Source organism: Dermacentor silvarum, chromosome 4 (assembly GCF_013339745.2).
Source record: "Dermacentor silvarum isolate Dsil-2018 chromosome 4, BIME_Dsil_1.4, whole genome shotgun sequence".
Classification (NCBI taxonomy): domain Eukaryota; kingdom Metazoa; phylum Arthropoda; class Arachnida; order Ixodida; family Ixodidae; genus Dermacentor; species Dermacentor silvarum.
Genome location: NC_051157.2, coordinates 41,529,668 through 41,556,429, shown reverse-complemented (window position 1 = coordinate 41,556,429; position 26,762 = coordinate 41,529,668). Strand labels below are relative to the sequence as shown.

General features: G+C 49.0%; 1 protein-coding gene across 1 annotated transcript in view; it reads right to left on the bottom strand.

Moving 5' to 3' along the window:
• Positions 1-26,762, bottom strand: part of LOC119448571 (cytoplasmic dynein 2 heavy chain 1-like) — a 76,008-nt gene that overhangs the window by 22,662 nt on the left and 26,584 nt on the right. The window contains 23 exon segments of the mRNA XM_049666413.1: positions 274-397; positions 672-764; positions 1,450-1,936; positions 2,491-2,612; positions 3,540-3,663; positions 4,486-4,630; positions 7,050-7,179; positions 7,235-7,372; positions 8,058-8,258; positions 8,996-9,132; positions 10,063-10,276; positions 11,508-11,716; positions 12,847-12,969; positions 13,841-14,093; positions 14,606-14,738; positions 15,620-16,012; positions 18,273-18,418; positions 20,654-20,752; positions 21,870-22,025; positions 22,689-22,815; positions 23,482-23,689; positions 24,316-24,448; positions 25,437-25,625. Coding sequence (XP_049522370.1) covers positions 274-397; positions 672-764; positions 1,450-1,936; positions 2,491-2,612; positions 3,540-3,663; positions 4,486-4,630; positions 7,050-7,179; positions 7,235-7,372; positions 8,058-8,258; positions 8,996-9,132; positions 10,063-10,276; positions 11,508-11,716; positions 12,847-12,969; positions 13,841-14,093; positions 14,606-14,738; positions 15,620-16,012; positions 18,273-18,418; positions 20,654-20,752; positions 21,870-22,025; positions 22,689-22,815; positions 23,482-23,689; positions 24,316-24,448; positions 25,437-25,625 — 4,084 coding nt within the window.

Below are 26,762 nucleotides of genomic sequence, written 5' to 3'. Positions count from 1 at the left end.
ACATGTATGACACTACGCGACAAGGCGGGAAACACTGAAAATAGCAATAGCCTAATGTCTACTTGTCAAAGTGTAATGCCTAAAGGTAGTTTAGTCATTTCGTTATATCCAGATAATTGCTGGCGAATACTGAGTCACTTTGTCAAGCATCGTTTTCGTTCTGAGGTAGCTTTGTGGTACGTAATCTTAATGGCTCTTAATGAATTGGTTATAAAGCAGCGTGCTGCTCTGCGTGCACCTGTCATACAGCCGTGCACCGTAATATTTGCTCACCCTGAGTAATGAGGTCTCTCCTTAGCAGCGGATACAGGATGGGGTCGAGCTGCTGCACGTCTTGTACGAGCAGCGCCTTACCTAGTCGGACGGACAGCTCCAGGGTTGCTAAGAACGTCGGGTCCTGTAAGTCACATTGAATCATGTTGTATTGCTTGTCACGCTTGTACCTTCACAAAATTGTGCCTATACTCGTCTTATCATCGCGATTACACGTTAAGCAACTAACTCCGTGACAATTTCACCTCTGTAATTCTTAGTCCCAGGAACAAATAAAACAAACGCTGTGATAGCGAAACGTTTAATGTTTCATTCTGGGAACGATTTATCTGTTCTTTCGTGATGCGTTTTACTACAATATTCTGCAGGCGCCTTGCCAACGAACGTGGTCGGTATACCTGTTGTGTGATCAGTTGTGGGTCCTTGAGGTGGCTTTGGAGCCAGCGACTGGCCTGTCCCGACGGGTCAATGATGAATGGCCGCTGGGGCAGCTGCATGCAAATGCAGTTCTCTGCTACGGTACACTGGTACAGAAGTGCTTCTTGCTGTATTGTTCGAGTGTGGCATGATCTACAGTTGAAAGCCTTTATAACGAAGTGTTTGGGGCCTCTGAAACCATTCGTTATATAGGTCACTTCGTTGTAACGTTCTCACACCGCGAAGCTCACAATAGAACCGGGACAGGATTATTCCTTCGTTATACAGGTAATTTCGTTGTAGAGGCGTTCGTTGTAGAGGCGCTCGACAGTATTTGTAGAAGGGCCTGTGATACAAAGGCCAGCTTCGACCTTTCAACTAGATTTTATGCACAGTCACCGGGCGCCATCGCGTTAATGCACTAACGCACATTTTGTTCCTCTACGTAGTTGGTACACTCTGTGTTATAAGAACGACTGCGCAAATAAACACACCGCAAGGACATGAACAGGACCTTCATTCTGACTATGTTTCATTGGGAGATGCGTATTTATTTGCGCAGTAGACCTTGGTATCAGAGAGTACTAACGCGTTAGAACGACTGTTCTCGATCCTGCATAAATGATTTTCTCGGGATGCATTTACCCCTTCCAGGCTCGCGCTGTGCCGTTGCGGGCAGAATATTATGAAGGAATAAATAATAATATAGCAAGAAATAGAAGGTAATAAAGAATGTTTAGATAAAGGAGGCCGACGCACGGGCAAGAGCAGTAAGGCGGCATTCTCAATCGACAGTCGATCGGGGGGCAGGCCTTGGGCCCTCCAGGCAAGCTGCTCCTTCTCAGAGCTAAGGAGTTGCGCCAGCTCGCCCGGCACGCCCTGCTGCTGCAGCTCGGGCAGCAGCCGGCGCCAGCGGTGCAGCAGCTTCGAACGGGCCTCCTCCCTCGCCGCCGGCAGCGCACCCAGGTAGGCGGCGCACGCCGAGGCCAGCAGGCAGCGCTGGGCCAGCGGCTGGGCCTCCAAGGCGCCCAGGCGCCGTGACCAGCGCGCGTGCTCACCCTCCAGCTGCGCGAGCAGGTCTTGGGCCGCGGCCAGCCGGGCGTCCGATTCGCGCAGCCCCATCTCGATGCGGGCAGCCTCCCGGGTGCAGGCGCCCAGCCGCTCGCGCAGCTCGGACACCCGCTCGTCGACGCCGGCCAGCGCCGAGCCGAGCTTGCCCAGGCGTTGCTCGGCGCCCGAAAGCTTCCTGCAAACGGATGTGCAGACCTCGCCAGTCTTAGAAACGGTGCTCCTGCGTGCGGTCTTTTGACATTGACAGTGCCGTCCCACCAGAACCACCTCATTTTGACTATGCGTAGAAGGACGGCTATTGCAAAAAAATTCAGTGGCTGATTTACCGGTAAATGCGAGAGAAATGCGGCATTACGTCGCACTTCTTTGAGGTCTCGGATGCATGATTTAAAGCGTGTGCACCACATTGCAAATGGTTGTTCAGGAGCTTACTTGACACGCGTCCTGCCTCTTCGAGGAGCGAAGTATATATTCACCACGTGACCGGCTTCCCACATTTCACACATACACACTTTTTTTCACTTCTACACTCGTCATAATGCTAACGCATTAAAAGTAGCTCGCAAAACGATGAATGACTAGCGAAAAAACAAAGTGTGATTAGGTGTACTCCTTCTTTCGGCATCTTCATGATATCTGTATTGAGGGAAATATATTCAGCTGTGGACTCTGCAAGCGGAAGAAACTATGTCACTGTGGCTAAGCAATTAAGCCGCGAGTGCCACTCACCGCTGCAGCTCTCCCTGTTCCGCTTCCAAGGGGCCGATCTTGTGCAGAACGTCGGCGTACTGGACGTTTGCTTGCACCCAGGCCGCCAGGGGCGCCGCGGCAGCAGACGCACGCTTTGCGTTCTGCACCGAAAAGCATTGCTCAGCACATATGTTAATTGCACCAGTGATGCACTGCCGCCTATGCATCCACAGCAGGCAACGCGCGACGCTTCGCCAACTATGTCAAGCGGGTAGCCGCAGTAATGTCATTGTAGACACACGGCCACTGTTTCCTACACAGTGGTGAAGAGTAAATGTCCAGTAACATGCACTGAGAGGCGGGCTGCTAGCGTATAGTGAGGCATGACAGCTTCAGTGCTACGTGGTCGAATATGTCTATATGTGGACGACGATATAGATGAATTCGTCTACGTCGTAGCTTCAGCAACATAGACGTTGACGTCGCACTGAATGTTTGATGTCGTTCCTTATTCAACATGTATAGAACATCTAACTTTAGTGGGCATGAATAAATATGTCCGCTGAAGATTTCATTAGCTACTCGTTTGCGCCGTGCTGAAGCTTCCATGTCGTTCGAAGCGACATGTCACGCGGATTTGAGATGACTGCACAAGGATACCATTACCTGTCATGGTCTGGGCGTGCAAGCTTCAGTGGGAGGTTCCTACATGTTGTGACTATACATATGCGGCACTATACTTGTAGATGGGAAATGCTCTCAAAAACATAAGAATAATTTTTCTCTGATAGAAATGTCTGTGCCAGATGCACGTTAAAAGCAAAAAAAAAATAATAATAATAATTGTTCCATGGCAGCTTTCGAGTGTGATGTCGTTGTTTCTAGAGCAGTGAATTACACATTTTCCTCGGAAGCCGTCTGCCTACATTCACAGCGGTCGAATCGACCAGCTAAGGCGCCGCCAACCAAAAAATTCGCAAGAGATGCAAGGCTACTGTCCCAAGAAATGAGGGACCTGCGGGCAATAGAGAGCCGGTTCTGAAGGGCCAGATGAAAAACATTGGCTTCTGAAGGAATAAATGACTCACCTTCATGTCAAAAGAAGCGCCGTTGGTACGCAACAGCGCCTGGACGCTGTTCTTGATCTCGGGCGTGACGGAGCGTGCGTTGAAGCTCATGATTTCTTCTTTAACCCCTTTCTTGGCGAGGAAGCTGGGTATAAATCATGTATACTACCGTTAAAATGTACCGACTGCAGAATTCCTAATACAGGCACCTGTTTATACTTTGCAGGTTTGTAATTTATATTCATATGAAATATTTTTTGAGTCGCACACTGTGATACGCCTTATACACTGCATGCAGTTTTCAGTGAGCCATGCTTTCAAAGAAACGTTAATGGATTAGCAGATCGTTGACACCATCACTTTGAACCAACGTTGAACGAATTCAGGGGTTTTACGTGCCAGAATCCCGATCTGATTACGTCGTAGTGGGGGATTCCGGTTCACATTTTATCGCATAGACCTAAGTACACGAATGATTTGCATTTCGCGCCCATCGAAATGCGGCCGCCTGGACCGGGATAGATCCTGCGACCTCGAGCTTAGCAGCGTAAAGCCGTAGCCACTAAGTACCGCGGCGGGCCTGAACCGAAGTCGTCCGTAGTGTCCGGCGCACGAGCGTCTGCGACTCTACTGTGCTATGCGCTATTTTAATAGACGAAAACTTTCACAAAACGGCAATAGACGCAAAGAGAATGTGCTAAAATGTAACAACTATTCGCGCATACATTTGTGCGTTTATTCCTGCAGCATGAACATCTTTGCGCATCCTCTGGGCTATCTTCCCAACTAAACGCCTTTAGCTTTTTGTGCATAAAAACAATGCCGTACTAACTCAGAAAACATATACAAGCATTGTTGCACTACAGGCTCACTTACTCGGATCCCGTGAAGTCACATATGTTGCTCTCGGCAGTATGAACAACTGTACCCAATTTGAAAAAAAAAAAGAAGAAGCAAGGAGTCCTACCTCTTCATGCTGACCCACGAGGTGTCGAAGATCCCCATGAGTCGCAGCACACCCTCCAGTATGTCTCTGATGACGTCAGGGGGCGCCCGGAGCGAGCGGATCTCCGACAGGGCGTCGGATCGGATGCTCCCGACAGCCTGTTGAGCTGCAGGCACAAACGCGGGTAATCAGCTTACACCGATAAGTGGCGAGAAAGCGCGCTAATTAAAAAAAAATATTAGGGGCAGCTTTACACTAGGTGGTGTGAAGACTGGACAAACAGCGAAAGTGGTGGCCCTTCCCTAGCTTTAACTTTGCTTTTCTTTGCTTAACTTGGTTTGGCTTGCCTGGTTCTTAGCCAACCTTTAGCCGACTCCGAGTATCGGGACGATACTCGGGGTCGGCGCGCAGTCTTCGAAAGGCCACTTTATAGTGCGACGTAGCGTTGACGCGCGAGCGCGCTCGGCGCTGGGACGCCACGCCAGCGAAAGCGCAGCACTCCACCAGCCCATCTTGCTCGACGAGTCACCAAACACAGACACATCTGCCCCACAACGCATCCACTTGCTGTGGACTCCTGGCCATGCCTCACTGCCGGGTAATGACCGCGCACACGTGGTCGCTCGAGAAATTACCCTCCGAGCTGCCAGGCATGACGAAGATCGGAGTCCAGATCAGGCGGGCTCCCCACTCACATACAGAGACATATTAATATACTACACACGAGCTAGACACACCATGGGTCCGCCGCCGCTGTCGTTCTCGCGAGAGGAAGAGGTGGCACTCGCCAACTCCAAACAAACACATTTCCCAATCTCCTCTCCCTACATAATTTTACCCTGACCGCTACGCAGACTCTTGCCCGGGCTGGAGAAGCTCCCCCACGGCGTTCCATGTCACGGTGGAGTGCACCGCAAAACTATTCCCTCCCCTGCCAGTCATCTTGCACCCCTTCCGCACCAAAGAGCTGTGGGAGGATGGCCTCCGCGACGGGCCTCCCGAGCTCCACCGCGCCCTAGTTCAACGGGCCCGTGCTGTCGCTGAGATCGTTCTAGGGACCCCGGACTAGGGGTCCCTCCCACACTCTTACTACCTTTTTTGTAATAAAATGTTTACTCTCTCTCTCTCTCTGCTCGACGAGACACGGATGTGGTTCATTCTGGGTGACGAAGCCGGCGCGAAATGCAGCAACGCCGGCTGCAGCCGGGGCACGCCGAGGAACGCCGGATACGTTAGACGCGCCTCTGGCTGTGGCGAGGGTAACCAGAGAGAGGGTGGTAACCCCGTCAAGCGATGACGTCACGTGCGTTGCCTCGCAACGCCTCGCACCCGCTGTGTGAGGCGTAGCTAGGCAACGCGTGGTGACGTCATCGCCAGGCGCAGTTTTTTGTCCTCATTACGCGGCCTAACCAAGAGCATAAATGGCCTGCAGGACCTTTAATAAAGTTGATTTCCTTCCTTCCTTAAACAGCTCCGCTGTTAAATAGACTGGCTCGGTGGATCTACAGGCTTCTAGGCAGCGTAAGCGAGGTTTCTTTCAGTGTGCCAACTGAACTGCTATTTTCCTCCGTGTCACTGAAACACCATTTAAGACAAAGGGGGATGCGAAAGGCGGGGGGGTTAACCGGAAGACAAACACTTGGTTTGCTGCCTGCCCTGCGCTGGGGAGAGAGTAAGGGGACAAAGAAAGATGAGCAGGAAAACTACACACACAGAGAGATAAAGAGAACACACATACACACGAACCTCCGAGACAAACGGTTAACAGGAAGATAGGCGCGAACAAGTGAAGCCTTATCTTGAATCCAACGTTTCCACAACTCGACGAATACAAGTGCCCTTGTCGAAACACTGGCTCCAGGCTTCCCTTGTTCGCCCACCGTGAATCACCCTTTGAGTTATGTGTTATGTGATCATATCTCGTATGAACAGTGGACGTGTTTTCGGTTGTGAAGCGATCTCTACTATTGGCATTATATTATGTTGCGTTTATTTAATGCCACATCAGTTCTCCACAGTGAGGCCACATTCCGTTTCTTCGAAGCATGAATTGCATCTTTGCCTCTCTTAAGCGAAAGTGGAAAAGATAGCTGGGAAAAATGGCCGTTGTCCAGGATAGGCGACATTTTGACGGGCGTAGAGGATGGGGGTAGATGGCGTTTTAAGTTAAAACGCTCACAATTCCCCTAGCCTTTACACTCCTGTAAAAAAAAAAAAAAATCACCAGCCCTTCCCCTGTCGAGAAAATTGGGGTAAACGAAGCTTGTCGTGTGCGTATCTGACCTTCGTGGTGACTTTTTTTCTTTCTTTCTCTCTTTATATCTCTTTCTTTCTCTCTTTCTTTCTCTCATTCTTCCTTCCTCTTTCTTTCTTTCTTTCGCTGTCTCTTTCTCTCTCTCTTTTTTGTCCCTGGTATGTGCCATTGAGCTTGGACCCGTTCTGCACTATCACCAGGATCGGCCCACTTTTCAGCGTGACACCACCACCACCACCACCACCTACAATTGTGAAGCCTATAAAGCTTCGGTTAAAAAGCAACGGAGAATAACAATACTGAACAAAGGGTGGCTTGTTCAGTGACCCACCGTTTTGCACGAGCGGCTCGATCTGGGCCAGCTCGCGGTCGATGTGCTGCTTGCGCTCTTTCAGTCGCTCGCTCTCCTGACGCATCGTGGCTCGCAGTTGCTCCATCTCCGCCTTTTGCTCGCTGGTGCTCTGCCAAGCGTTTCATCTCTCAGACAACGTGTGCTACAACTTGAAAAAGCCTTACCGTCATGCTGCTGGTTATCTGCTGCAGTGCCGCGTCAGCTTCGCCTTGCTTTTCCGCCAGAAGCTTTCGCTGAACAGCCGCCTCTGCCTCGAGCTTCGAGACAGCCTCCTTGGCCTCGTTAAGCTTGGATATGCCCAGCTGTAAAGAAAATAGCCAGCCACTATTGGACCAGTGGGCAAAAGAAGGAACCTAATATTTCATGGCTAGCTTCATGGAACAATCTACACGCTCAGACTAGCGAAGTGGCATGCAAATCTGTTTCCGTGCCTGATTTGCATGCCGTTCGCCTCGCTTATACAGTAAAACGAGAAGAGTATGTAATATCCCCCGATTCCGTGGAATTACAGCAGAACTAACGCGGATTTGATCCATTCGTAAATTACGGCAGTGTGTAGCTCCAGCACTAAGCTTCACTGGTTGTCACAATAATCGCTCCACAACGCTGCCACTCAAAACCGATTCATAATAGCACCTTTCTGCTCCGTCCTCTTTACCCTCTGTACAAACACGCCCTCAGCACGTGACACGTAGTTATGCGACAGTGCACGCACTGTTCGTATTTTCGCTGCATAATTTGAATGCCTCGACTTGCATGAGTTCGAACACATATTGAATATACCTAATTGCGCGCGCAAATCAAATTTCACTGTCATTTCGCGTATCACATTACATACCCTGCAAACTAAGCCTATTTCATTAATATGACGACCGTTCTTTTTATGTCCCATGGGCCTTAAAGAGCAACGACCCTATTTTTAGTTGCCGCCTTTGACCTTAACACCAGACTTACAAACAAGGCGGAACATCGTGAGTGCCAGTTCACCTGCAAGTGCTTCTTGGACTCGTCCATGTCCGCCCTCTGCTGGGCGAAGACATCGCGGAAGGCGCACACCATGGTGAAGTAGTGGCTGGGGCCGACAGCAAGGCCGCCCGAAAGGCACGCTTCGTGCAATTGGAGGAATAGAGCCGCGTCGGGCGCACTCTGGCTGCCCACGCTGCTAGAGTCCAACACGAGGGCCGGCAGCTGCGACGTGGTTGCAGAACACACTTGTGATTAACCACAGATGTGATTAACCGAAGGAGATCTGCGGAAATCCGCAGGTTGAGGAAGGGATCTAATGGGGAAATTGGCACTCACCTGAAAGTACCTCGAAACTATAAAGAAATTAAAATAACGCACATGGGTTTCTCAAAAAGAATTAAGAAAAAGTCATCCTGGTCCGAGGACCGAACCCGGATTCACTGTCTTTCCGGTGTGGTCGCTTTGGGGACAGAGCTACCTAGGGGAATAGCAGATGGCAGTGCGAGGGCAAATCAATGCACAAACTTGCCGGAATACGATGAATGTTTCTTTCAATTGTGCAGATTTCTTTATCTGCCTTGCTAGGATACAGAGCTCAGTCGTCCCGTTAACCAAATGGATAATTTCAAGGTGGACCTCCTGCCAACTGGTAAGTAATCTACGGCAACTTGCTGTTATACATGTCGAGGAGCAAAACAATGAAGACTCAGTCTAGGTAGCCCATCGGAAGCCATCTATGGGGCTTCCGCTATGGGCTACCTATAGATTAAGTGCTTAATTTAATTTACTTTTTTCAAGAAACGTGTGTGTCTGTTTCTCTTGCTTTCTGAGAAATCCGCATATGTTTCGTTTGCACATACGCGTGGCGCGCAAACCACCCAACATTCAATCAAGTTTGGCCTTGCAAGACTGATATGATTTAACGTCCATTGACAAAGACTAAAATGCTCTGAAGGCACCTGCTTGAAGCTGTCGCGGCTCCAGGATGAAAGCCAGTGCACGCTGCAGCCCTTGCGCAGCCAGGGGTGACGCTCTGCATGGCGCTGGATGAACGAAGCGTCCAGGACCAGCGCCACGTGAAGGTTTCTCCGCACGCCTGCAGGTATGCATGCGGAAGGTATTCGTGACGAGCGAATGCTCTCGCAGGTGAATACTTGCAAATGTTACAAGTAGGGACGAATCCCGTGCACATCTTGAGCAGCTGATGGTCTGCTAAAGCATAAACTCGTCTATTACAGTTTGAAACGCTCCTAGTATTTCGCGCCAATTTATTTCAACACAGAAACTTAGCGGTCTGCGTCTGTGCTAGTGGTTAATCATTGGCGTAATAAGGCTAGCCAGCAATAAGAACACAGGCAGGCGAACTGCAGACCCAAGAGACTGCTGAGCCAACTGAACGTGTAAAAAAATTGCGTATAAAAAGGCGTGCGAGCGGGCGAAGGAAATCACCGGTCGACCCACTAGTTGGAAGTTATCGATTTGATATGCAGGTCGAATAGTGATTTTGTTTCTACACTCGTATGCTTTTTAATACGCTACGAGTTAACATGTTCAGCGGACGTTCAGTTGCTTGTGAGCAGCACGTTGCGAGTGTGCTTTTTTTCGTGCTTCCTAATGCTTGCCTGATCAATCCGTTGTGCCATACAGATAGAAGGCAGTGATAAGGGGGGAAAGGCATGGAGGCTAACCAGGCTAAGCACGGTTGGCTGCCTCGCACTGGGGAATAGGGTAAAATGACTGAAAGATGAGGGAATAAATAGTTCACAGTATGCATGGGAACACAAGCGATGAAGCGTTCATCGTTCATTTCATCACAAACGTTCACATATGCAGCGATTTTGTGGCTTTGCACATCGCAGACGCATGCGGCCACGGTCCCGGGATCGTCTCTTCTGTAAAAGGCCTGTCATCTAATTTGCCCTAAAGCTGTACGAAGGGCAAGCCTCTCACCTTTGTATGGTGGGCAGTCACACCGGAGGTGCTTTAAGGCTAAAGTGGTATAAGTTCAACAGTGTGGATAGCTTACGGCGGCAGAAATGTTCCCAGGGTGCGAGCCCGTCGGCCTCGGGCTCCTCTTCCTGCAGAAGAGGTGCTAGGTCAAGTTCGTCGGGCCGGAAAAGTCCGGGAGCCTCGCCCGTGGCCCACAGCGCGGCCAGCAGGTCTAGCGAGTCCTCGTCCAGCTGTTGGTCCTCAAGTAGCAGTACCGCCCTCTGGCCCTCAAGCCCGGCCGATTGCACCAGCTAGAACAGGAGGGAGGGAGTGACGCTCGCAACTGCGGCCAGCGGCAGGAAACCCCGCGCGTGGTATTTTCGTCGACGTTACTGATTCGGGGCTGACTTGGTCTATAGAAAATTGTCCCTTTGGTTGAAACAAAGAAAAAACGCAAAAAAAACTCCGAAAAGCTAACAAAATAAAAAGCTGGCACGCCTGCACATGAAAGCCCTCAGAAGAGAAACTTGTGTACCTCAATGTCGATATATCAAGCAACGATTTAACTGCGTGCCACAGCCTTCTTTCTATCTCTTTGACGACATATGCGGACCTTTATTTGAAATGTGTATCAGTTTTTAACGCGATAGCATTCAGGGCCCCGTGTCGCAAAAAAATCCCGGCGTCGGCAACCGGCGTGTGATCGAGGTGGCAGAGAAATATATCCAGCCACATCGACCGCGCCGGCCCTCCGCGTGGTGCAAGGTGTTGGTGGACAAAAATTGAATTTCTCACAGTGAAATCTGTCAGAAAAATGGTAAAGTACGACTTTACCATTCGTCGTCGCATTGTTTACCAATCGGCGTCGGATTATAATTTGAATGTGCGAGAAAACCTAATTCTGCTACGAGGAAACTCAAACATTTCTACCAGACCTGCGCGCGTCGGGGCAATAGCAAACAATTAATACAATAAAAAAAAGGTGCTAGGGCCTTCACATTTTAATATAAGACCACTTATATTGCCCCTGGAAAAACGTCTTTCCAGCAATGCATTTCAGTTTAAAAGTGAAGCCGACTTTAAGGGGATCGGTGTAAGCTTGGTCTTTGTAAGCTGGCTTTCCCACGTTCAGTGTTGCAGTGAATGAAGCCTACTTGCCGTATACGAACGATGCGATGCGAACGGGTCCCGATAACGCTATCGCGTTCTACTCTTAACGGCGAAGCTTAAGCGTCCTCTAAGTTTTTGGTTAGTATGGCTACCATCCTGAGTAGTAAAGAGACGCAGCAACGCGAGACACATCTATCATTTCGTCCAAAGCGCCATTCCATGCATTGCCGTTCTATTAACTTTGAGTGAGATACTGTAGAGGACGCAGAGAGCCTTCTAAAGAAGAAGCCAATAAAAACGCGTCTGCCTTTATTGTTGTGCAGACAGCATCGTGCCTGCATGTCAGCCGAGATAACACCCACAAACACGCACAAATACGCACGCACGCACACGCACGCGCACTGTCACTGACACACGGCTGACAGCACGTACCGGACGTAGGTCAGATCGGCTGACGGCCAGCGAGCGACCCCTAGGAGAGACGCAAGGCAACCGAGCTCGGTGGGCAGCAAGGCGCACCGCCAGACGTCGGGCCATTCCAGAGGCACCACCGACCAGGATCCAGCCGGCTGGTCGTCCCAGGGCCCAGTCCGCTTGGGCCACTAGCGACAGCCATTCGTGCACTGGCACCGCGTACGCACCTGCATCGGTCGATGACCCGGTGGTACGACTGTGTCTATTTGTCAGCACCGAACAAGCTGCGAAGTCACACTAGTGGCGTAATTAAACACTTTGCGCTGTGTGAATTCTGGCAGATTAAAAAGGAAGAGTTATATAATCATTTGGCCAGGCAATATTTTCACGGCTATGAAAAATGACTTCCAAGGTCTCATTCGAATGCCGTGTCTCAGAAGACGTCTTGGGAGGTGGGCTTCCTTGTCTTGCCGATTTCGCCGGGCTTCGACAAAGTAAGTGCTACGCTGCAAACGCGTTGCCGAAGATGAACACTTTTATAGAATTTAATTAACTGCTTCGCTTTCGCATAGATTACAAAATGCGTGTTTTATCTGCGTAATGTTCTTTTTTTCCCTCTCTGTATATCTACCCCATTCTCCCAATCTCCAGGATGGGGTAGCGAACCTCACGTGTTTGAGGTTGATCTCCTTATTTTAATTTGGCTCCCGTCTCTCGTTTCCTTGGTAGTGTCCAGGCTTGGTTTCCTGAAGACCGGCTTAGCTTTGTTACGGACGGCGGGATTTGGTGGCTGTGGTCAGCCGCAAGACATACAACGATTACGGGGAAGACACCTATAGCTCACGAATAATATCGATCTAGGTGCATTCCAATAGATATGTCCGTGGCAGCGCGAGAAAACGGCTATCCGAAGCACCATAACCCAGATTTTTGTTGAGTTAAGACCATTAAACATATGGTAGGATGGGCTATCAGGTACTACGTTTGCTGCAGGGAATACAATAAGTGCCAAGCAGGTCTACAAAGACACGCTCGACATACTTCCGGCAAACCTGCTGTTATTTACAGAGTGTGCATGTGTCGGCCCAGACATTCGTTGCGTAACCTGTCGTTTCTAAATACCAGATTTATTAATAATTAAAGCGGCTGTTGTAGCACAGCCCCTTAGGTGCATAAAAGTGAATGAGCTATACACGCATCACAAGGTGCGAAAGAGCGGCGCGTCCCGCCGAATCATATTCTCTTGTTTTATTGGTGTGCATAACATCAAGCAACCGTACCCGATAGTCATACGCACAAAATGCACTATTTGGAAGAAAAAAAATGTGCAAACACAGTCGAACTTCGAAGCACGTACCGCATTCTCTCACTGTCTTGAGAACGGCGTCATTCCAATCTTTCAAATCAAGCTTATCGAGCTGGCTTCCCCACGCGGCTGTTTTCGTCGATGAGTCACCAGGCGTGGACACGTAGACGACTTCTACGAGTGAAAAAAAAAAAGAAGACGATACAACTGTCGGCTCTTGTCTCAAATATGTTATTTCAAATGTTATCTTATTCAGATATCAATAATATTATTTCAGATATCATCTGATTATATGTACCGTGACGCAGAGCAGATTTGATGCTCTGAATAGCGGAGTTTGAGTTACAAAACACGACTCATTTCTCTGCTTGTTGGTCAATGGCCATATAGTGGTCCTCCGTACACTGCACAGGATGCCTATTATAGCCAGGGGCATGCAAGGACGGACGGCACATGCGGCAAGCAACAGTTAACCTTTATGAATGAATGAATGAATGAATGAATGAATGAATGAATGAATGAATGAATGAATGAATGAATGAATGAATGAAAATTTATTTTAAAGGAATAGTTGTTTCCCCGCGAAATTCGTAAAGATTGTTTTACCTTCATTTTCTCCGTACCAATCACCTCTTTCCCGGAAAATGAATGAATGAATTTCCAGTCATAACTAATTTAGTGCTGCTTATCAGTGTATTTAATCCTTGCAATTGAGATATTGGTATACGAGCACCCGTAAGGGTGAATTCACACGACGTATCGAATTCAGCGGTCGAACGTGACATGGCTATAACTGCCGCCAAATCACGCCGCGCACAGAGGGCGCGCCCTTGTTTTGATTCCAAGCTAGGTGACTATTTGTCATCGCCCCGTTTCAAATGGGACGGCAATAAATCATCATCATCATCATCATCATCATCATCATCATCATCATCATCATCATCATCATCATCATCATCATCATCATCCAGATTTACCAGCATAGTACGTGCACTCTGACGTTTGAAGTCGCAACGCGGCTCCATATACTACCATCGTCTCGCACCGTTTGAACGTTGCAGGATCGCAGACGAATGTTGGGGCCAATGGGCGCGTAGAACGCCCGCCAATAGTGCGTCCAGCTGTGCGCGGTCCGTGTCGTCGGCTAGCGAGTCCTTGAAAAGTCGGCATCCCTCGTGTGCCCAGCAAGCCAGCAGGCCTTGCGCGTCGGGCGCAGAGTAGCGCACCAGGCCCCGCACCCAGTCGGTCAGCAGCCGAGCCGTCAACCTCTCGGCAGCAGCAGGCAGCCGAGACTGAGCCTGCATCACAGTAACGCGTCTGTCTTCTGTTTCGCTACAGTTTTCTGATGTGCCGAAGCCCTACTGTAAGGCTGACAAAGGCTAGTGCAATTAAATTAGGCGACATCATTAACGATAGTTTAGTTTTATCTTGGCCAGTCTTCCTCATATAATCACTTTCTCGCTGTGTTCCCTTAGGGTAACATCATCACAGCTGTTTTGTTTTCACGCTTGTGTAACACTTGCTGACGTTATTGGGACAAACAGTACTCGACAAACAGTCGCGCTTGAAATTAAAAAAAAAAAAAGCATAGTGTTTTCACTGCACTGTCCTCACTGAGCATTAATGTCATGGTCTCGACAAAAGGCACGGTTTATGCATGGATTGTGAGCTACACTTTGCCTTGATACGTGGAGATTTCGTGATTCGAGAACACACTGGCAAACCTACTTAAAGGCTTAATTCACAGCTGTTTTATCTACCTTTCATTATTTTTCGTTAACGAAGAACTTGTGCCGCGATCAGAGCTTACCTGCTGCACAAGGGTCACCATAGAAGCGGCCAGGGCCTCGTGTTCGTCGGCCAGGCTGCCTTCTGCCAGATGCCGAGTAACCGGCCGCAGATAGGCGTCGCATATTCGCGCAAGCTCCTGTGGCTGCGGAGCCCTGCGATTCGTTTCAGCACGTTTTCACGCGCGCAAGCACGTTTACTACCACAAAGATAGGCACCGTCGCCCCATTCTTACTAATGACGTGCAGGTGACGTCAGAAAAGCAAGGGCCAAATTCACAAAGCTCAGTTTCCTTCTTAGGTGGTCTTTGCCATTGGGCGGCCGTCCTCACTAATAACATGCCCAGCATCAGAACTAGCTGACATTTTCTCTCGCAAGCAGTTCTTGAGCAAAAGAGGTATTAGTGAATACGGGCCCAGGTCTCCCCGTTCGCGTAATCAGAGCGTCGTTCACGGAATTCACGCAGTCGGAACGTTTGAACTTGAATATATCGAATTGGATTTTATTAGCCAAGATAGGTAAATACAGGAAACGCCTGAAGAACATCATATCGGTATTTGAATGTTTTAAGGGAAGGCGTCTGCCGGAGGAGAAGTGCGAATGAACTCTTGTGAACGCGACATTCAGCATGTTCTAAAGGCTGCGATTTTGCTTTGACCGTTGTATTGTAGTGGGAGGCTGTTCATCAGTTTTCTTTTAGTGTGTTGTTTATTGTAAAGACGTTCTGCGTGGAATCATTGTATCGTACCCGTTTTCCTATAAAAGCTATTTTATTTCCTTTTCTAGTTTCTTCAGTGGTCTGAGCCGCCTTCTTCCTCATTATCACTACGATCAGCCGGTAATGAGTAAGGGATGATAAGAAGACAAGAGAATCGAACTAAAAAATTGTCACATTACACCTGCCTGTAAGTACATGTGTATATTTTCTGATCAACGAGACAAGACCTATAGACTCCGATAAACATCTGCTTCACACGACTTCAAAAGCATTAGAGAGAAGGCACTGACGTATTTGAGGCCGCAGCCACGCACGCACCCGAGGGCGAAGACGCGCGCTGCCGACAGTAGCCTCGGCGGCAGCGCACTCGCAGGCAGCGCGACGGTGGCCACCAGCTGGACTCGCTGCAGCGTCACCCACGGACACCCGGCCTCGGCGGGGTCGTGGTACCCGCCGTGGGTGCGCACCTGATGCAGCCAGGCGGCCAGCTGGCACGAGCCCCAGCGGTCGCGGCGCGCCGCGCCCAGACCGCGCAGGCACAGCACCAGCCAGCCGGCGGCGCCCCGAGGCTGCAGCCCGCCGCCCGCGCACGGGGCGCAGGCCTGGCGCAAGGCGCGCGACACCTGGGCGGCGCCGGTCTGCGCCGTGCAGGACAGCCAGCGGACCTCGCACGGAGCCGGCAACCGCGCCAGGCAGTGAGACAGCAACACACTGCGAATGTTCATCATCATCATCATCATCATCATCATCATCATCATCATCATCATCATCATCATCATCATCATCATCATCATCATCATCGTCATCCGTTATTTCCACTGCAGGACGAAGTCATCTCCCAGTGTTCTACTTCAAATTATACTTCTGCTTTGTCTCACTTGACTTAATCTCATGCCTGCAAATTTTCTCCTCTCCTTTAGGATGAGAAGGAGGAGGCGGAGCAACAGTTGCCGGCAACTGTTCCACCTAAACGCCACCTATCAAACGCGAAGCGGTCTCAAACACTTCGCAGTTCAGCTAACAACACCACGTATCAAAAACCATGTATCAAATGAATTTCAAAGCTCTCTTATGGTATAATTCATCTGAGGCCGTATTCTGTTCTTATACATTTCATGTTCCATGCCATTTTATTGCGATATCAATTATATGGACACTCCAAGCGCATTTCTGCCGTCGGCGTCGCCGTCGCCATGAGGTTCCGTATTAAGTCCAACGGAAATCGTCGCCATACGCTGTGCGTGCGAGTGAAAGCGTACGAGGGTGGGCCGGCAATCGGGGATCAATGTAGCGCACGCAAGGCAGGCCGGAAGCGCGCGGTCTTCTTTCGCGCGTGAGGGACGAGGGCGAGGTGACGGAGGGGGAGATGGAGGAGGGTGGGACTGCGTTCTCCTCTGTCGGCTGCTGCTCAGAGCGCGGCCGCGCGGGCGCCGTACCTTGAACACGATCTACGACGTGGGCGAAGTGCGCGCCCGCGCGGGCCTCATCTTCAAAGCGATCTGCGATGGTTGCAAAGTGCACGCGCCGAGTCACGGTGGCTTCGTATGCGCTGTGCTTTCGACGTTTACTTCTCGTTGAAGCGAGACGAGAGACAGCGCGAAGGTCAATTTGCCCGCTGCTGCTGGCGCGCTTTGTCACTCCGGCGTTTTCACAGCGAGTTTCCGCGGTCATCGAGCGAGATGTGTTCATGTTTACCTGTGTGTGCGTGACACCGTGCTTGTCTATTTAGTTAGTAAACGAATGTTTACATCTTTATACGGCCCATTAAACTACTATCCTTGCTTCGTATAGCTCTCTACTAATTTTGTATCGTAATCGATGCTTCGCCTTTCGGGCGAAACTGCGACTGTCTTTTAATGATCTGTCGCGTCGAGTGAACGATCCTTGTGATAGCGGTAATGCGGTGTTGTCTCAGACAATGACGAAGAACAAAAAGAATGACAAATGAAATAGAGATATTATTTCCCATTTAGCTTTCAATAAAGACATTTCATCCCTCACTCAAAATGCTGCCCATGGGCTGCGGTTCGTAGCGATTACTCTTGTTTTACGTTTTTTTTTTTCGCCCTTGGTTATTGGCTCGCACGAACCCACGCCTCTTGCACTGCTAGGACTTGGCTGGACGGATGACGCGAAGACAATAGGGGCCGAATTCACAAAGCTCCACCCAGTCGGAGCGTCGTTCACGGAATTCACGAAGCTCCGAACGTTTGAACTTGAATATTGATTTGAATTGTATTACTTAAATTAAGCAAACACAGAAAAAGCCTGAAGAGCATCCCATCGGTATTTGATGATTGAAGAGGAAGGCGTGTGCAGGAGCAGAAGTGCGAACGGACAGATCGGTGGCGAGCAAGTCGCGAGGTTATCCATAGGTTAGAGCAGATAGGCCCTAGACGCCAGGTAGAAGAGGACGCCAGATGTGTCTGAATTCGAGGACAAATACTTTCTGAATCACGGCCCCAGATTTCGTCACGTAGAGTGGAATCAACTTTAGTGACAAATCACAGCGCGATACTTACACAGTGGCTGGCGTTTTTATTCTAACAACATTAAAAGAAGATTCTGCGTTTACCATTACTTTGTTTTCATCAAATTTCGCAACAGCATCCTTCAATAAAAGGCTTTGAATTTTTCGCTCTCTTGGTCCGCTGGAAAAGAAAGTGGGAGAGAGAGAGAGAGAGAGAGAGAGAGAGAGAATATAAACATTGTACGCGTGCCCTGCTTGAATGCAAGCTGCTGCAGAGAAGTGGACTTGTTTCGCCGCCTCTCTGCAACGTAAGGTTCGGACGAAACAGACAAACAACGATGCCGAGTGTATCATTGAACGATGCGGAGTAATAAAAACAGGAAGCATTCTTGTCACAAGATATAAGCCCGAACAATGTAGCAGTAAGTGCAGGATCCTGTAAAGTTGTCAAGAATGAAAACGAGTGTCACTGTATACCGCAATAAACTCAGCAATAGGCACCTTTTGCCGCAGCCGTCTGGTCCAGCAATGATGACCAGCTCTTGTGACGCCAGCCACGGAGTTAGCACGTCCACGGCATTGCAGACGTCCACCGTCTCCACCACGGGCGTCGCCGGAAGCTCGGAAAGGCTGATCTCCCGCGACGACTGGCAGGAAACAAGATATATAGCCATTTAAAGCTGCTAACGAAGTAGTACATAAATATACTCATATAACAGCTGTTGCGCCGCTGTGGCATACTTCTGATATTACAAAAATTACTGCAGATCCGACGCTCTTGTTGGAATCTACCTTAAGCGAAGCTTCCTTGAATCGTCCCTGTTAAACTCTGTGCAAAGAGACACATGATGCGTGCAGTTGCATTTTAATCCCAAGTTATGTAATTGTTCGCACAATCTGCTTAGCTACGAACACAAGTTCCCGTGGCTTCGTGGCATACGACGTGGATGAAACGACGACTCGCAGGCTAATGCGACGTTTTGGCCAGTGGCGAAGGAAGTATTGTGAGCAGATGTATATGGGTACAAAAAATCCGAAAACACGTAAGCACTTCTAATAAGTTGTGAATTCGAAATCATTGCCTTCCAGTTGAACGCCGCTGAGCGGTCCTTCGAAATGTGAACTCCTCGAGGGCAAGCGAGCGCGTTGAGACGCTTGGCCAACATTTAGCCCAATGAGTCACACACAGTTTGTCGCGAGAGGAAAAGGCAAGCAGTTCCGAGCGAACGGCTGGTTACTGTTTTTGCCGCATGCAGCCACCACACACTTCTTTGTCTTCGTCTTCCAGTGTTACTAGTGCGCAATATATATATATATATATATATATATATATATATATATATATATATATATGGCAATTTTTGGCCACCTGTGTTAGTTTAGTCTGTATGTCGAAGTGGCAAGTACAGAGCTTGTGGACACGCACTTTTCTGTGATTAAAATAGGTATAAATATAGTGCACCGTTGCTAGTGTTGTATCTTCCTGGTTTCTCATCACGGCTCGCAAAGTTCGTATAGTCATTTGTTAAAACAAACGTTCCCTAATAGAGAGGGTCGCTCTCATGTTTGACTGGAGCAGTATATTAGTAGTATCCGCGTAACAATGACTCCGGAATTACAAGAACTGATAATTTAGGTGTGTATTGGGGGGGGGGGGGGGGGGGGTCAGGGGCACTTCTAGTTTTGGAAACCGTGCGCAAATTGTCTTGTCGGGTGCTATGTACGTACACGTCAAAGTAAGGCCGGGCATTCTAATGCGTCAGCGTTTCCCAGGACTTTCGCGGCAAGAAAGAGAGTAGCAAAGAAAGCTTCGCTTTAAAACCTACGTTGGGTGGTCTAGCCGTCAAACAACATGCCTCGCGCAAGGAAGGCACCCACGTCGGCTGAAAGGCGCCAACGCGGTGACCTCTGCAACTGGAATCCACTACTGAGTTCTGCCACCTGTAAGACTCGTTGGCCTTTCTTCTGGTTCTTTTAATTAAACATATTTCTCTCTTTCGAGTGACTTTAACGTCGACGTGTCTCGTCACGAGTGCCGCTTGGTTTCTCTCGTTCGAGGAGGAACTCCGTTACACTCTCGTCAACGACGTCAGAAGGCCCTCCACGCAACGGCAATCCTGCATTGACTTTGTGCTCATGCGCGATTTCACTGGCGTCTGCTTTGACCTGCCGGTCCACTTCACCGATCACAGAATTCCCCTGTCGGCGTAGCGGTTCCTGTGATACGGTAGTGTGGGCAAAACATCGACATTGACCGTCAAAGTACGTTTGGTGCGCGAAAGTTGTGTAGGCGTGTGCACAACTACCGCATCAGAACTACTGCACCAACTAACAGTTCCGCTGGGCTGCAGTCCCTGTGCAATCGTTTTCGTCGTCGGGATTTCGCAAAACATGACCTGTATATAATCTGTAACAAACTCGCCACTCGTCTCGCTAAATCTTTCTGTGGTAGCCAAAAGAATAATCACTGAATAATCTCGGGGTGTCCTTTGTAGAACATGGTCTGAGTGTGTCGTCGTCGGTTCTTGCAAACGCTGCTTCGCGTATTTCATGGACATCTGATGATCTCCGTGTAAGATGTCTGATCTGCTGAACCAAAAGGACAATCAACCCATGTTGACGTAATTGTGCGGACAGATGTGTTTTTTTTTGTTCTTTTTTGTTTTCTTTTTCTTCTTTTTAATCTTCTCTGGTTTTCTCATCTTTTCTGCCCTTACCCCATCCCCCCGTGCAGAGTAGCCAACCGGACACTTAACCTGGTTAACCTCTCTGCCTTTCGCCTCTTATTTTCCTTCCTTCCTTCCTTCCTCAAGTGTAGTGTGAGGAGTCTGTGAATTTATTACAAAGGCAGCATCAGCAGAATGAGTAAGAGGATTACCCACCTGTGGGTCGTACTTGACCAGCCTGCCGGCGCCCTTGTCCCAGTAGCAATTCAGAGGACGGCTGGGGTCGGGCGCTGACACATTCATCCAAGAGAAAATCTATGGGTAGAGAACGACGCGACATCGAAGCTCTCGGCATAACGTGCGGAGTTTGCAAATAATATTAAAATGAGGCACAACGAGGAATTGTCTTTTTGTTAAAGTATAAGAGAGCAAGTGACGGCTTATGTTACACATGTACCGAGCTAAACACCGTATCTGTGCTTGTTGGCGTATGTAGTACCCTCCAAGAGCAGAAGTGACGCATGCGTTCTGTAATAAACATTTTAAAATGAACCTTGTAAGAATACGACGAGCGTTGTCGACGTTCAGCCTGGTTTGTATGACAGCGTTTTTGTGTGTGTCTTCTTTCACGTTCTCGGTATCTATGCGTTTAACCGTTACTAAGTTTATAAGAATACTTTCACAGAAAGAAAACACCGCACGGACGGACGGACGGACGGACGGACGGACGGACGGACGGACGGACGGACGGACGGACGAACCGACAGACCGACAGACCGAACCAAGGAACTTTCGATAAAATCTCAATATTGCTTAAGTTGAGCAAGTATACGCGCAGACGGAACTGTATCTTTCCGACGCTTCTTCATGTGGTAATGATAACATTTTCGGAGGAAACATCGAGCAAGAACTCATAATATGAATGACAGTTAGCATAATTCATTGCAATTCGACTGTTCCAATCCAAATTACTTTATCGAGTCATCCACGTATCTAACAGGGTTTTCGCTCCTGCCATTTTGTGGTGTTGCACATCACAGCTAAATGAAACCCACCCGATTTGCGCTTTCTCCATGAAGTTCTAGAGGCCGTCCATGTTCTCATTTGTTCGCAGTGATTTACGTATGGTAAATGTTTTTGGCGACTTTGTGAACTATTTAGAAGAATGGCAAACAAAACTAAAAAGAGCTATGCTGGTGGGCTACCAGCACAATGCTAAATATGGCGGTCCCGACGGTTCCTGTTTGAATAACGCGATCGTCAGGTAGACACTTGGGCCGGTTGGTTTTCGGAAGACGCACAAGGAAAAGAGGCGCAATGCGCGTGTCCTTCTTTTCCTTGTGCTATGTCTAAGAGCTGGTCTTCCAAAAATGTGAGCTATGCCTAAGCACTTATTCTAAAGCTGGGCTGCCATTCCGTACTACAGGCATACCTCTTTGGCGACCTTGTCCCTTCCACTTGGACCCAGGCTGACGGACAGCCCTCGAGCCAGCGCCAGCGCAAACTCAGGCCTGGTCTTGACGCCTCGTAGGTACGACAGAGCATTCCGTACCACTGCCGTTGCGGACGTCTCAAGAACGAAGTCCTTCTGCAAAGAGGGCGTTTTAATTGAGTGTTACAATGTCTGTCTGCGGCCTGGAAAAATAGAAAAAAAGCTACTACACCTAGCTTTGTAGCAGTGACGCTTTAAGCATTATAGCTGAGCGGAACTTAAATATTTTAAGACGATATCGTAATTATCACATAAAATTCGCGCCCACAAAAATAGTTCGTCTTAATGATGTGCCTGTCTGGAGTTTTGTCATCCTCTTGTGCCACTTGACTAATACGTGGCCGGGAGTGCAGCATCTACTTTGACATGATGTTATCCTCCTTAGAGCACGAATAGCGGCTCACTTATCATATACTGTATGGAGTGCATTAGGTTCAAGACATGTAGTGAGCTGCTCTCGTCAAGCAAAGGGTTCTCGCTCTGAAAAGTAAAATAGATTGCGTCTATGTCACGTGAAGCCATGGGTCTCCTGCTACACACTACGTACTCGGATCTTCGATCAGGCGAAGTTCCCTGGTTGCTACGAGCATGTTTATTGCAGAAGGAAATACTAATGACTCATTTTTATATTGCTGATAATTACACTTACCCCGAAATGTAACAGAACAGAAGAGCTCAGTGGACATTAAAAAAGGAGTGCTCTATGACAAGGTACGGTTGGAGACATGAGCAATGAGTGGTGCGCTTTCTATAACGTACCATCTGCAAGGTGAAGCGCAGAGCCCGAAAGAAGTGTTCTTCCATGAAGTCTGCCACTGCAGCACCCTCCTGCGACTGCCCTTGGAGCCACGAGGTAACCATTCCCTTGACCGGACTGTTCTCGGCACTGCAGAAACCATGTTTTTGTCATCGTACGCTGTTGATCAGCTGTTAGCTAATTTGCGAACACCAACGCAGCACCATAGCTGAATATATTGTACGATTAACGCTCAGTGCGCAAAGCTATCAAATTCTTCGTACAGCTTATCGAGCAAGGAGTACAGTGTGGGCACTCGACTATGCTTCCCTGAGTTTCACTTACATGGAGCAGTACGTGTCAAGGGGAAAATATATCGTCGCAAAAGATGACGGGGGGAATTTCACGGTCAATTCTGTTTTGGACGTAAATTCCTTTCGGCATTTGTATTTAAGCGCGATTTAATGGCCATTATCAGCGAGCGGGCCCACATTAAGGCTCACGTTGCTATTCCCAGCCACAATGCGAGTAACATGGTAAAAATGTGGGGGCCGAATGCACAAATCTTTTCGATTATGAAAACTGTTTGCCATTTACCGGCTGTCCAAGTTCTTTTGTTCTATTTGACCAGCGCCTAGCTGTTTTTATAAACGGCTCTTGCGTACGAACGGCTTTGTGCGCCTTCGCGAATATGCCCACTATCACGATTGTCACGAGGAGAAAGTGGCTATCGGGAGAGAAGAGTCGCGATTACTTCCGCATGCAATGGATAACATCTCCATCTACAAACCAGGTGCGGTGTACAAGGTGGCTGACCTAAGGAACACCATGCCCACGCGAGACACCGTGGCTGGCGACGCGGCCGCCAGGCTGTCCGTCTCGAACACAAAGTGCACGTTGGGCCCGAACTGGATGCGTTCACCCGAAGGCAGCGTCAGCAAGCGGTTGTCGTCCAGAACCGAGTTGAGGGATTCCACCCACTCCGGGTCCACGTCTCCATCGCAGACGATCCAGCAAGAGATCTCTGCGCAGGCGCAACTAACGTTTATGCATGCCACCCTTAAACAGCAAACTAGGTGCGCAGCATTCCTCGGGAGTGTGTAAAACAAAATATCCATTGAGTCGCTCCACGAGCTTCAGTGCTCGCCTGAAGCAGATAAATCACACGACCGGCAGTGAATTGTTCTAGCCAAAATATCTCTTATTTTCTTTTACCGGATTCTTCCCTAACAGGGAAGCGTTGCGTGATGTCTCATAGCACGTTATGGTAAACTTTTTTAGCAAAATCTATGACATTGCTTTTAGGCTTTTGAATTTGGAAGGTGCAATAAATGGTTGGTTCATGCTATATTAGGTTACTGCGACTCGCGCTGGCGTTGAGCAGCAGGAGAGCTCTCGTGTAGTGCCCGCCGACATTTCGAGAAGTCCCCGTCCTGTTCGCGGAATGCCTACAGTTGTGGATGCTGCAGTGTGCTTGTCGGCAAGGAATATGAGCGATATATTGGCATACCATTCGGCAGGAAATACGAGCTTGCACTTGATGCCGTATGTATAATCGTGCGTATACGTTTTTTTTTTTTTCAAAATCGTTACGATGCACTCGTTCACTGCTTCCCCATCAACCACCTTAAAGAGCAACGTTGATCTCACCTTGCGGTTCCCTGGCGGCCTCGCGAGCGCTGGCCGTGAGCACTCCGTCGCACCACTCTCTGGTGTCCGGGTGGACGTAGCCCAGCAGCTGCGTGCGAAATATGAACGTCTGTGTGTCTACTTGCATCAATGTCTACTCTACAGCTTCTAACACGTACACGTACAACTTTCACCACACTTTTACAAAGCTCAGGAATAATATGCATGCAGCAGCGTGCGTTTGCACCGCCTAGTGGAGGTTCCTAGGTCGAAACAGTGTCCTTCTAAAGAAGCGCTGTCTTATTGGCAGGCCACCGCTAGTCACGCCGTCCTCCGTGAAGCGAAGACAGCCGCTGTATTGTGCTATAGATCACGCGGGGCAATAAGTAACGTCTTTGTCTAGCATCTCGTAGGCAGCTGAGGCTTGCCTGGTTGGTATCGTTAATAAAGCGGATCAGTGAAAGCTACTACGTAGCGAGGCGCACGAACAGTGAGACCAGCCAATTTGGCAACGCAGGCTCTCGAAAGCAAGTTGTAGACGGCGCAAATGCTCTTCTGAGCTCACGGCTCCCGGCAAATTTGTTCGGTGCTTTGCAGCTTCCAAGAGTCTTCCTCGCAAACTTCGGGGCATATATAGTTACATAGCTAGCACGCGCAATACTCAAGCTCTTTGTATGCACATTTTGTGGCCTCAATGTACTTTGTGGCAGGCTTTTGGCAATGCAAATCTGCGGAAGTTGCGGAACAAGGGCCGAATTCACAAAGCTTTTCATTCGTAAGTTCCCTTCGCCATTGGCCGGCCGCTCTCGCTAATGATCGATATGAACGGTCGGCTGAAGTTTTTTCTTAGGAATAACTCAAGCTTAAGAGTTTTTTGTGAATTCCTTGTGGTGGCAGCAGGAGTTTTCCTTTCCAGCGACTTCTGCTAAAGATTAACGTCAATGATAAGCACTAACGACAAAACCCGCTATAGACGCTACTAAATCTACGCGATCTAACCATAACGTCCATCTCTGTAGCCTTTATGCCTAAAGCCAAGCTGCCAAAACATAAATCTCTGTTAAAAAAAAACCGCAGTGCATGTAACAACGATACACCATGGAATGTTGGAAGCCAGGTGCAATTTTCAGAACGGCACGTGCCTGCTGCCGGGGCATAGCCTTTGGTCCCAGCAGCCAGAGACGGGGCGGCGGTTTTCGTCCCGCGGAGGCCGTGTGAAGAGCACGCTGCAGCAGCCGCCACACGCTTGTCTTGCCCGAACCGGGAGGCCCCACGAGCATCACGCCGGTGCGCTGGGAGAGCTGCTCGCGCAGCTGCAGCACCTTGCGCACCTGCACGCAAGTGTGTGTCGAGTCTAGTAATCAATTAAGGCTCACGTCTTAAGCTGTCAAGTTTAGCGTAGTGCTTACAAGACAAAAAGAATCACAAGAAAATGGAGACTTGAATTCAACTTGAACGACGCTCCGCGTCATTCTACCATCTGCTATCCCTCTGTCAATCAGTATACAAAGCGAATAATAAAAATAGGCGACGGATTATTGTTGTTCAGTATGTCGAGAGATAACGCGGAATTTAGTGTGTGTCCGACGCTAGACGCGATCAGAAGTGGGTAACAAGGAAATAGCACAGGGCCAACGTTTCGACAAGGGGGCTAGCCTGTAGTGTCAGGGCAACATCAGTTGTTGTCCTAGCAGAGACAAGTCCGCTCGGCTGAACGTTGACTCCGTGCTGAGGCTCCCCTTGTTACCCATTTCTGGTCACGTCTAGTGTAGGGCACGCAAGAAATAATGGGATTTTGCGTTATCTCTGGACATACTAAACATCAATCATTCGTCGCTTATTTTTATTATTCGCTTTGTATACCGATTGGCACTGGGAAAGCAGAGGGTACGACGCTCTGCGGCAGTTATGACAGTCGATGTACAAGGAATTTACACTTTGCAACACACCTGACGAGAAATGAGGACCGCTCTAAGCGTGTTCCTTGTGTAGCCAAGAGATGCAACTGGATGCTACCTACGCTGCTGACATAAAGTTATAACGAACGCACACTTTTTGCCAGCGTATACCACACAGTCGTGTGTTTCAACACCGCCGAAATGCGTAGACCGACCGTTCGTAACAGTTGTCTCGGGAAGTGAATCAGCTAGTACTGTGGCCTAACAGTCATGACGGCGATGTTTTCTTATTGGTTACCTGAACGACGTTCTCCGCATTACTGAAAACCTTGGAAGTGAGTTGTACTCGCTCAGAGCCTCCATTAGGTTCAGCAGGAAACAGTGGCAAAAGCGTCATAGCTCTTGCTTACTTACCACCTCCTCTACGCTCCCTCCGATTCCTGTCTCCTGTCTTCCAAGTCGCTAATTCTGTCCCTATTTTGCCACATTTTTGTAGTAGTGAGCAGGCTGAAAACTCGAATCTATTTCAATAAAATTAGACAATGTTTGTGTACGCTTCCCACTTAAAAA